Source organism: Colobus angolensis, unplaced genomic scaffold, assembly GCF_000951035.1.
Source record: "Colobus angolensis palliatus isolate OR3802 unplaced genomic scaffold, Cang.pa_1.0 Scaffold159, whole genome shotgun sequence".
In the NCBI taxonomy this organism is placed as follows: Eukaryota; Metazoa; Chordata; class Mammalia; order Primates; family Cercopithecidae; genus Colobus; species Colobus angolensis.
Genome location: NW_012114699.1, coordinates 631,596 through 644,501, shown reverse-complemented (window position 1 = coordinate 644,501; position 12,906 = coordinate 631,596). Strand labels below are relative to the sequence as shown.

Sequence of the window (12,906 nt, the reverse complement as noted above, 5' to 3'; positions counted from 1 at the left end):
CACACACTGGGGCCTGTCAGGAGGTGGGTGGCAAGGGGAGGGAGAGCATTAGGACAAATACCTAATGCGTGCGGGGCTTAAAACCTAGATGATGGGTTGATGGGTGCAGCAAACCACCATGGCACATGTATACCTATGTAACAAACCTGCACATTCAGCACATGTATCCCAGAACTTAAAGTAAAATAAAAATTAAAAAAAAAAAATGTTTAAATGGCCCACCAGGTGACTAAAAAAAAAAAAAATCAGATCTCATGCACTCCTGCTTTTACTCTCTCTGTCCAATACTGAATGTGATACGTACTATAACCTTTTGTCATCTTGTGAGAAAACAGTTCTATTTTTGTGTGTATGTGTGCAACCAAGATGTATATATATCTCAATTCCATATATGTTAATGGGCTCTATCCAAACAGTTGGTCAGGCTTACTGTATCTTGTTACATTAAAAAAAAAAAAAAAAAAAAATCTTCATTTAAGAACTAAATGACCTAATGATAGGAATTCAGCCTTTTACTACAAGTTTGGCCAATGACCCCAAATTAGGAAAATATCCAAACTGGGTAGTTTGACTTCCCCCCTAGTTGCAAACTGCAAAATAATGGTACCCCATTTACTGCAAGAGAAAACATAAGTGTCAAAGTTGAATGTATAGCATCCTAACAGGAAGACCAGGCATCCTATAACCTTGAAATGCCCAAGGGCAAATCTGGGTTGTACTAGTAGTAGACTGGATTCTAAGCTTAACAAAGTGAATCAAATAAAACATAAGCTGATGTTGAAACATTATTAACAGAGTTTAAAGCTGTTCCTCACATTTTTAATTCTGTGTCCATTCTACCCCAAAGAATATCTTAAATCCAGCCCTTTATTTATAGCAGAGGACTTAATCAGAGGCATTCTCTATAGACTTATTCTACCTGTGCACTACCACAAAGGTTCCCTGCCTGTAACAGCCAAACAGACAATTACCTAAGCTTGTCTCCATACTGACCTTATCTCTTAAGAGCAAATTTCAGAGGAAATGAATAAGTATTTAATAAGCTGTCATGTTCCTTTTTGGGCTTGCTGACACACTTTTGTTTCTGAAGAGAGCTGCACACTTGGAAATATATTGTGCATTTTTCTACCTTGACTCAGCATCTTACAATATGTTAGCATGGCAATATTTTAGATATGGCAAGGATATGACCTTTCTGTAAAGGTGCAAGTTATTACATATGGAAAATAGCAGGGATGCTCAAGTTGGGAAAGAAAAGGTGAAGAAAAAAAAAAAACTTGATGAATAAAAGGCCAGCCAAAGAAGACAGGGAGTAGGCTCATCAACTGGGAGCTTTGACAGTAACAAAATCAAAAAAGCACTTACCTTTTCCAGGGAATCACTCCAATAAGATAAGATAATCATCAATCCTTTATTTGGTTTATTAATAGCATCAGCCTCTGAATATTTTTATAAGGAATATTTCAAGACAAATTAGGTAAAATAAAGCTTTCAAACACTTTATTTAAATGTGAAAGACTTGATGATTCAAAAAAAGGCTCTTGGAAGTGAACATGCAAACAGAATTCATATGTTTAGGATTATTCCAGAATGAACACATTATAGAGTTAGGATTAGTTACGTCTATTACAATTTAAACTCAAGCCATATAATTAAAAATTATTAAACCTATGCAACTTATTATGAAAGTAGGATTTTTAAATTCCTTTACAAGTTAAAGTGATGCTTTTACCTCAAGAAATGGTAAACCACCCATAATGCATTACTGGGGCCATACTCTACTTTTTCACTCCCACAGCATCCGCATTAAATGCTCAGAAATCAGGTCTTGCCAGTACATGAAGAGTAGCTCTGTCTCTCAACAGTTCACTAATTAAAACCAAGTTCATCAACACTCATACACAACCCAGAATTCCAAGTTATTATTTTACAGTGAAGCTTAGCCTTTTCATATGGCCCATGGACCAGAGTATTTGCATTGACTCGTTCTGCCTCTAAAGACCAGATCTATCTGGCTCTAAAGACCAGATCTACCTACACACACACGGGGAACCTCATTTATCATGTACTTATCAACTTTCATTGTTATTGTTTCCTTGTCTTTTATTGTTATTTTCTTTCACTGTCTTTCTCGTTATTGTTTTCTCGTCCAACGAGACAGTGAACTGAGAGCAGGGACCAGGTGTTTTTACTTCTATACCCTCAGTGTCCTATTACGTTTGCTGAGTGAATGAATTCTGTGAACCCTGTAGCAAAGTGACATATAATCAATCACAAATCATGAAAATATAAATGTGAGAAGAAAATACCACATAAAATTCTGACTCTCGTGTAGGTTTCAATCACTTGGAATTTTTTAAAAAAACTTAATATAATCATAAACTTTCCAGTGGTTTTGTAGGGTTACTTTAAAAGGAGGCTGGTTACAAATCAGTTATTCATGAGCTGCAGCTGCTGAAGTTTCCCTTCAAAATGAGGTTTTCCATGTAGTAGAAACAACTAGGGCAGAGGTAAATAAAAAGAAAAACTCATTTCATTGGATTTGTAATACAATTTCAAATCCTGTAGCATCAAATACGATAAACATGTTTACAGCGTATCTTAAATTATAAGATTTTCAACTCCAGGTTGGTCTGTGGATTTTACTGTCCAACATCAGAACACTAGGCAAGAAGGTTCCTTTCAGAATTAAACATAAATCCTTCACTCTTTTTCTAGTGCTTGTTTTAACACACAGTATACAGCTTCAAAAATCCCAAAAGAGCCTATGACACCATAGCTAGTGGAGAACTTGGCAAAGACAAGGGACACCAGCCAACTTCCCACCATACAATCAAGCAAGACATTTTAAAATTAGTAGCTATCAAATAATATTTCACTAAAAACGGAGCTTTTCACAAAAACTGAGGATTATTTTTATTCATATTTGGCAAGAATTGACATTAATCATTTATAAAGTATTCATTATGCTTTAAATTGTTTCCTATTTGTAAATATAATAACTGAAAATAACCTATGGAATTACTTTTTCCCAATCCTCATTTCAAATCTCCTCACTATGTACAAAAGTCCATTTCAGCTTTGACATCATGCTAGATGCTTCCATTACAGGACTACACTGGCTTTAGAAATTCATTTGTAGCTCACTGAACTGTATTATCTACAATATATAAGACTTAGCATATATTTAAATTATAGAAAATAAAGTACAAGGTGTTTTATTTTTCTTCATGGGGCTTTCAGGCAGACATCAGGATCTTCTCTTATCCCTAAAGAAAAATAACAAAAATGAAGAAAAAATAAACTTACAAGCTATTAAAATTATAGATTAATGCAAACTTATAAAATTTCCAACTGCATACAACTCACAATGAAACAACACAATAATATACCACAAGCAACTATTATTGAAAACTGAGTTATGAAGAATGGAATACTAGGCAGAAAAAAACAACTAGCCAACTTGGAAATTATAGTTCTATTTGCATTTGTATTAAAAAGGCTATTCATTAATTTAATTCACCACTGGAGTCTAATTGTCAGTTTATGCCTGAGCCTAGGTCCCTGTCAAAAAGGGACATAACAACTCATTTTCTTTTATCATAAATATTTATTGTTTCAATCAAGGCCGATCCTCTTACTCCAAACAAATGATAAACCCCATTCAATAGAGGAGTAAACAGTCATGTATCAGATAGCTACAGACATTGGCTGGTATTCAGTCTTTAGCACCACACATACACTAAAATAGGTTTGCTCAGGATATGTAATAATTTGTGCCAGTGGAACAATAAAGTCTACTATTTAATTTCCTTTGCTTCAGAAAAATGTCATTAATTCAAGCACCACCAATTCAGAAACCAGAATCGTGTGTGCCAGGCTAACGTTGGCTTTCATGTCCCTGTAGGAAAAAAACAGTTTCCTAAGCAAAGGTAAAGCACAGCTCAGGTGTGCTCTGAATTATACCATCTTTCACATTATTTGTGTCTGAATTAGTGAAGTGAAATGATACTTAGCTACCTATAAAAGGGACAGGAAAGAACAAGATGAGACAGACAAGAGCAGTTAAAATGCTATGGGCTTATAGAATTTTTGATGATTTTACAGAGATTTATTAAAAGTTTATAGAATAATAGATTAAAATTATAGCACATAAATTGTCACCTCTCATTTGACCGGCTACATCTACTTTCTCATTGCATTTTTCTTACATAACTTCTAATTGATTATATGGTTATGAATAGGTTGACTCATAAATCTGAGCTTCCAAACCCTGTCAAAAATTAAGAGTAAATCATACCTGTAGTACCTTGTGTACTTCTAACTGAGGACTTCTTCTCAACTGGATACTGCAGAGGTATTACAATGCCTTGATCTGGCTTCTGAAATGCTGAAATGAGATTTTTTATTTTCCGGAAATATCTTTTATGTACCCCAGGTGCTGTCTGGAAAATAAAAGGCCAAGCAAATTATTTACCTATCTCAAAATGATACAAAAAGACCTACAAAATGTGCTAGGGATGCTAAGAGAGGTAACATTTGTGTAACTTGTTGAAATATTTGAAAACATAAGAAAGAAGGAAAAACAACATTCCAGAAGAGCTTACTTTGGTTGGCTGAATTTCCCTGCAAGAGGAGCTAATGAGCTGTCATTTCAGTTCTCCCAAGGGTGGTATTAGTTTGTGCAAGCTCTTGCTCATCACCCTGCCCTTCCTGCCTGCTCCCCATCAGACATCTCAAACCTCTAAGGGTATACAGGCCATTACCCACAATGAATTCACCAACAGAGGGGATGCAGTTAAACAGGAAAAAAAAAAAAAAAAAACAGATCCTACAGGTCATTAATAAACAGCCTGAGGAACAACAACAAAAGAAAAACCAACAACCCATCCTCCCTGCCATCATCCCACAATATAAAATGCTACACAGGAAATTAAAAATTGGCTGTTATGATACACACAGTGCACGGCTAGTTCAGTCCTCATACTCTTTCACCTCATAATATTTCCTGCGTCATTCTTCACATTAAAATTTTTCCTCCTTGGGAAACTTCCCTATAATCCCAAAATTATTCTCTTCATCAGCATGTCACTGTAACAAGGTTTTCTCTATGACATGAAAATGAAAGACTATATAAGGTCACCTTTATTTATTTGTGTATTTTTAAAGAGACAGTTATTTGCAGATGACTATTAAAATGTGTTCCTTTCCTGACATCAGTTGTCTTGCAAAGACACTGCCTGAAATCAACAATTTCCTGCAAAAGCTTATGAGCCAAGCTTCAGGCATCAGCTCAAAACTGTCATTTTACATAAAATAAAGTAGTATTGCTATGAGCAATTGAACAATGACTAGTATTTTTTTTTAAAGTTGTTTTTCAGCTATTCCATCTGGAAGATTTTTGAGGTGGGAGCTGTTTGTTTTTTTAGAATTTAATGAGAAAACATGAAGGCTGGCATGAAGACTTCTGTCAGCTAGACAGTGGTATGCTGAAGATAGCATACTACACTATCCATAGTAACTCTCAGTCATTTCCTTATGTTGGGGTAATTTTTCATTGAAAACATGACAAAAATTCTTTTTAGCTCTATATTAGTGTTCCCCCATATGTTCACAGTAGATGTAGAACACTCTCTCACCCAGCTCCACCCCACTCTCTCACCTACCCTCCATCTTCCTAAAGCTTGATTGAGAACTCATCCAAAATAACATGGCCATTCTTGCAGAAATCCAAACAGTTCTTTGGTTCCAAGATAGAATCTCCAAATTGCAAATGCAGGCCATAGGCACAAATTGCCTCCTTATACTCTCCTCAGTGCACTTTTTCATTTGCAAAGCACATTCCTATCTCTTGCCTTCACTATTTCCTCACAAAATGGCAGTTATTGGCTTATTCAGTTATTCCCATTTGACAGATAAGAAAATGTGAATGCAAAGAAATTAATCAGCTTGCCCAAAGTCACACAGACAACCAGAGGCAGAACTGGCTCTGAATCCCAGGACCCAGTCTCTTGCCTTTCAGATTAGAACTGGGTCAAACAGGATCTAGCGAAGCTAGGGTCATCAACCAGTAGAGAAACTACACACTCCCCAAGTGTGGAAAGATTTCAAACCACACATCTTTTTGGCTGTTCTTGTGGCTTGTAAAACCATTTATCAACAGAAGCATAGCTGGGCACAGTGGCTCACACCTGTAGTCCCAGCATTTTGGGAGGCTGAGACCAGTGGATCACCTGAAGTCAGGAGTTCAAGACCAGCCTGGGCAACATGGTGAAACCCCAGCTTTACTAAAAATACGAAAATTAGCCGGGTGTGGTGGCGCACACCTGTAATCCCAGCTACTTGGGAGGCTGAGGCACAAGGATCCCTTGAACCTGGGAGGCAGAGGTTACAGTGAGCCGAGATCGTGCCATTCCACCACTCCAGCCTGAGCGACAGAGTGAGACTCTGTCTCAAAACAAAACAAAACAGAGAAGCATCATTTTTATGGGTACTGAGAGGTAGTTAACACTTGATTATCCGTGCTAACAGAGAGGAATAATAGCACTGGAGGTATGGAAGGTATTTGAATTGGGGATCTGATGTTTCATAAGCAAATGACTGGCCTATTTTACAGTGTTTTACTTAGATTAATAAGGACAATTATTTAACATCTGCTGATCTCCTGATCATATACCCAGTAAAGCCTGAAGACAGTGATGTCAATACATTTTAAATAATGTATTGCCAACAATTCACATATTAATAAGTGAAAGTAGATTGTAGAATTATCTAAATTAACAATTTAGCAAAATTTTAGTCTGAGTCATATAAGATAATACACTAGGCAATGATTTAACCTAAAAATGTCTCTAAAACTAGAAATACACATGATATCTGTCTTTCATAATTCTGTGGGGCCAGGGTTCGATTTCATTACACTCTTTAAAACAAATCTCACTTACCTAGATTTCTAGCACAATATATGCACAGATGATGGCGTGCTACTGCCCTGATTTTTCCTGCAGCATGGCAAACAAACATTGTTCCGAAAATCGGTATTAATATCTATCATTTACCCAGTTTTGAAAATACATTTATCACAAGAATTGTACCACTGACAACTCTCATCCTGTCACTAAACTCAGCTATTCTTCACATTTGCACATCTCCCATACTGTCACCTCTTAGTTATCCATGGAAACATGTATTAGATCACAGCTGGTCTTCAATATGCTCTAGAGAAATTTCTTCCAGTCAGGTGGTATGAGCTCTGAGAATATATACTAGTTTAATATTCATCTTAGAACAGCACTGCTAATAAGGTAAATTTAGTAGATAGAAAAAAATGCAATATGCATTTCAAAAATTAAAGAACTTTTTAAACTATTTTCTATTTGGGGATAAGTCATGCCAATCTTCTGCTCTCTTGGTGCAGAAAATTACAATATTATTAAATAAACAAGGTCAGATCAGACAACAGGATGGGGGGCATTTGTGTTCAATAAGCCCTCTCTTCTTTAACATGATCACAAGCATGTAACAATCTCATATGATGTTATACTCAAAATGCAGGAAAACAAGTTTAAAAACAAAGTTGTTAAACCCTAAGAATTTAAGATCCTTTCCTTACATAATATTCTTCAGCAGCTGAAGGGTATTTCTCTAGGGAGAAGAGCTATTTCTGGTGAAATAATATACAAACATATGTGTGTGTGTGTGTGTGTGTCAGTATATATTACACATAACTTTCTTCATAATAAAGTTTAATTTCTTATTCAATCATCTCTGCAGTGATACAGAGAATTTTTTTAAATAAACAGGTATAAATCATTTTGATTAGAAATGGCATAACTTTATCTTTAGTTAGTATTATAGTTTTAATAATCCTTACATAATACAGCAACAGTGTGTTTGAAAACTTGGCCTAATTCATCTCAGTGGTTCAAAACATTTGTGGTCTGTAATTTGTGCTTTCCAACTTACTGATAAATTAGTAAACGGGAGAGCTATTTTAGCTTTTTGAAGTCTAGACTTCAGAAAATTTTAAATGTATAGACTGATTTATTAATAGGAACTGTGGCAATTTTCAGGCGTTCACTTTTTTGAGGGCTCACTGTGTGCCAGGCCCTATGGCAAATAACTTCTTTATGTGTGTTATCTCATTTACTCTTCAAAATGAGCCCTGTGCATAAGGGAGGATTCTTAGGCTCAGTTTACAAATGAAGAAACTGGCTCACAGAAAAGTCAAGTAACCTGCCCAAGATCATAGACCTATCAGAGAGGAGGGGAGACCAGACCTGGAACCCAGATTTGCCTAGTTTCTTCCCAAAGCCTAGTTTCTTCCACTCATAACTGTTTAACTTCAAGTTATAACTTCCCAAGGATATTGTAGTCTCTTAGAAATATCCTTGGTTTTTAATCTCCCATAATACCAACACTCATATTGGTATCATCTGGTAAATAACTGTTCATTTAATTATTTTACCTGCTTTTGATATGCTTTCTAAGATTTCACATAGTCACTAAAAGTTTGACATAACCCTTCTACATTTTTATCTTTCTCCTGAAGTCATACAACTCTGCAAAATGGTGGCTAAACAGGACTGGGACCAAAATTCTCTAAAGCTTTCTTAATGACCCAAGAACAATTTTTGATTGGAGTTTTAAAGATTTCAACCTTATGAATACTTCATAATGTAGAATTCGCTCTTTTATAAAACCAGCCTAAATTTCAAACACCTCTTTGACACCCCCAGAAGCAAAAATAAATAAAACTATACCTCAGCACTCCAAGAACCTGTTTCTGTCTGGGACACTCGGTATGTATAAATGTAACCGTGATACCTGTGAAAGAATAAACTTCCGTTACTAAAATATTCCAAAAGAACAATGGATACTGTAAATTTAAGCTTAATATTACATATAAATGTCACTTATACTAGGACATACGTATATGGTGCCAATGCATTCATAGGAAGCAAAGCATAGTGAATCTAACTTGTCTCCATATTGTAACTGCCCAACCACAGTTTCCAGTGAGATTTATCTTTTCATTTATTGAAGTATGGAAATTCATGCTCCTAAAGATTTGTCAAGTTGAGAGACTGTTTGGACAGAAAGAAACTACAACAGGGACCTGTTGTAATTGATAAAACCATGAATTATTAGATAGTTTTAACAAACAATAGACTTATTTTTAAGTACATATCAAACCTTAAGGTGAAAAATTTTCACTGGGATGATACACTATCAGGCCTATGTAATTATTAATATTAATAATATTTGTTATAAATATAATAGCAATAGTATAAGGATATAATACTATAATAAGAATATAACTATATTTTTATAAAATTACTATTTTAATGTATAGTAATATAATATTGCCACAGTCATGCATCACTTACCAAGGGGGATACATTCTGAGAAGTGCATCATTAGGTGATTTCATTGTTGTGCAAACATGATAGACTGTATTTACACAAACCTATGTGGTATACCACCTAGGCTATGTGGTATAGCCCATTACTCCAGGCTACAAACCTGTACAGCATGTTACTGTACAGAATACTGTATGCAGTTGTAACATAATGGTAAGTATTTGTGTATCTAAACCTACCTAAACATAGAAAAGGCACAGTAAAATACAGTATAAACGATAAAGAATGGTGGGAAGGGGAACACCACACACCGGGGCCTATCAAGGGGAGGGGGGGGGGGGGGGGGATTTGCTTTGGGAGTTATATCTGATATAAATGATGAATTGATGGGTGCTGATGAGTTGATGGGTGCGGCACACCAACATGGCACAAGTATACATATGTAACAAACCTGCACGTTATGCACATGTACCCTAGAACTTAAAGTATAATAATAATAAAAATAAAATAAAATAAAAAAATAGAAACTGAGTCCACTATCTGACAGTTCTGAAGCTCAGAAATCCAAAATAGGCATAACAAGGCTAAAGTCAAGGCATCAGCAGAGCTGCATTCCTCCTGGAGGGCCTAGAGAGAATGTGTTCTCTTGCCTTTTCCAGCTTCACGAAGCCACCCACATTCCTTGGCTCATGGCTCCTAACTCTATCTTCAAAGCAAGAAGCAGAGCATCTCACCTCTGCCTCCATCATCATATCTCCTCCAATTCTGACTCTTCTACCTCCCTCTTGCTATCATAAAGACCCTTGTGATTGCTTGGCATGGTAGCTCACACCTGTAATCCCAACACTCTGGAACGCCAAGGTGGGAGGAATGCTGGAGGCCTGGAGTTCAAGACCAGCCTGGACAACATAGTGAGACTCCACCTCTACAGAAATGGTAGTAATAATGAATTTAGCCAGTCATTGTGAGGTGCACAGGCAGTCCCCGCTACATGAGAGGCTGAGATGAGAGAATTGCTTTAGCCCAGGAGTTTGAGACTAGTCGAGGTAACATAACAAGACTGCATCTTTATAAAAAATACAAACATGATCTGGGTGTAGGTGGCATGCACCTGTAGTTCTGGCTACTGAGGAAGCTAAGGCAGGAGGATTGCTTGAGCCCAGGAGTTTGAGGCTGCAGTGAGCTATGATCACATCATTGCACTCCAGCCTGGGTGATAGAGTGAGACTCTGTCTCAAAGATATAAAACAAATGAAGAGGAAGACACATTTGGTCTCTGCCCCTGGTCCTGGCACAGAGCTTCTAAAGCTCTTATAAAGTCCTCGATGATAGAAATGATAGGAGCATCTTTTGTTGTAATATTTGGTCTTAGTCTTAGCTTTCTAGCACAAGATCCTTCTGTAGATCACCCTACCCCTACTTCCTACCCCATCCCCCACAAAACAACCCAATTCTTCTCCATAATGGAGCTATATTACAAAAAGTTGTACTCATTTATATTTTGAATTTTATTCATTAAAATTTTGTGGAAATTTGTTTCATCTCATAATACCTACATGTTATTCTTGCTTTTGTCTCTTAGTCTTTGAAGCCTAAAATATTTAGCATCTGGCCCTTTAATGTGCTAACCCTTGGACTAAAGGAACTGGGAGCACTTTAGACTGGAAGAAAGAACACAATGTGACAACTGCCCTCAAATGTTTGCTGGATTCAATAGGGAGCTGGATCCATCCATCACCAGGTCATATTTACTACAGAACACTCCCCTACCTATGAAGAAAAAGGCAGTTCTGTCTCTACAAAAACAAACAAACAAAATTAAGCCATGCAGGGTAGTGTGCACCTGTAGGTCCAGTGACTCCGGAGGCTGATATGGGAGGATTGTTTGAGCTCAGGAGCTTGAGATTACAGTAAGCTATGATTGTGCCACTGCACTCCAGCCTGAGCAACACAGCAAGACTCTGTCTCTAAAATGAAAGAGAATAGACACTCTATGGAATGGGATAACATATTTAGAAATCATATAGCTGACCAGAGTTTATTATTTAAACTTTAAAACAGGCAAAATACTTGAATAGTAGGCCAAGCATGGTGGCTTACACCTGTAATTCCAGCACTTTGGGAGGCTGAGGCAGGCGGATCACGAGGTCAAGAGATCGAGGCCATTCCTGGCTAGCATAGTGAAGCACTATCTCTACTAAAAATACAAAAATTAGCTGGGCATGGTGGTATGTACCGGTAGTCCCAGCTCTCCTTGGGAGGCTGAGGCATGAGAATCACTTGAATCCAGGAGGTGGAGGCTGCAGTGAGCCGAGATCACACAGCTGCACTCCAGCCAGGTGACAGAGCAAGACTCCGTCTCAAAAAAAAAAAAGACTTAAATAGTAACTCCACCAAAGATATACAAATGGCCAATAAGCATATAAGAAAACGTTCAAAATCATTCATTATTAGGGGAAGAAAATCAATCCTAAAATGAGATATCACATCATACCTACTAGGACGGCTATAATAATAATTAAAAGACAACAAGTGCTGGTTTGAAGAAGTGGAGAAATTAGAACGCTTGAATATTCTTGGTAGGAAAGTAAAACAGTACAGTCACTGTGAAAAAGTCTGAAAGTTTCTCAAAAAGTTAAACACAGAATTACCGTATGACTAAGCTATTCCACTCCCAGGTGTATACCCAAAAGAACTGCAAAAATGAACTCAGAAACATGCTGAGTGCTGACGTGCAACTGCTGATGCTGGCTGGAGACAAGAGAAGAAAGGGAAGTCTGAGGACAGTATTCACTGCAGCATTAATCACAATTACCAAAAGGTGGACACACCCCAGGTGTCCATCCACAGATGAAAGGATAAACAAAATGTGACATACACATGCAATGGAATATTACTCAACTATGAAAAAGAATGAAGTTCTGATCAATGCTATCAGACATACTGTTACAACCTGGCTGAACCTCGAAAGCATTAGGCTAAGTGAAGTAAGCCACACGTAAAAGGGCAAGTATTGCATGCTTCCTTTTATGTGAGGTACCCAAATAAGCAAATTCGCAGAAACGCAAATTAGATTAAGAAGTTACCAGGGTGTCAGGGAGGAAAGAATGGAAAGTTATTGCTTATTGGGTACAGAATTTCTGTTTGGGATGATGGAAAATTCTGGAAATACATAGCGATGATGCTTGTAAATCTTGTGAATGTAATTAAATGCCACTGAATTTTACACATTTTAAGTCAATCCTTTCTAAAAACCAAAGAGCAATGGAATGGCATATATTACCTATCAGTTGTGCTAGATACATTATAGCCATTATCTCACTGAGCTTCATGAATGTCTGTGAGGTAGGAGCTCAGAATGGTCAAGTATCTTTCTCAAAGTCTCACAGCTAGGAACGCACAGTACATGTTTTCACTAGACAGTGGGTATTTTCCACATAAGGGTCAAGGATCATCTGCCAGGACTATTTAATACAAAGGAGATTTTCACATTACAAAGCAGATTACTAATACAACCAATAATACTAGTAACATGCAGTTTGCA

At 36.9% G+C, this 12,906-nt stretch overlaps 1 protein-coding gene across 3 annotated transcripts in view; it reads right to left on the bottom strand.

The window, feature by feature from the left end:
- Positions 1–2,082: 2,082 nt before the first annotated feature.
- The window catches only part of SH2D1A (SH2 domain containing 1A), a 31,145-nt gene continuing 20,321 nt past the window's right edge, over positions 2,083–12,906 (bottom strand). Inside the window, exons 2-4 of one of the 3 annotated variants that reach the window (XM_011936957.1) lie at positions 8,763–8,826; positions 4,310–4,445; positions 2,083–3,269 (exon numbers count right to left, since the gene is read on the bottom strand). In XM_011936957.1, coding sequence (XP_011792347.1) covers positions 3,229–3,269; positions 4,310–4,445; positions 8,763–8,826 — 241 coding nt within the window. In that variant the 3' untranslated portion in view covers positions 2,083–3,228. Of the gene's footprint in view, positions 3,270–4,300; positions 4,446–8,762; positions 8,827–12,906 lie in introns of all 3 variants that reach the window. The other 2 variants (XM_011936955.1, XM_011936956.1) reach the window with 2 other exon arrangements.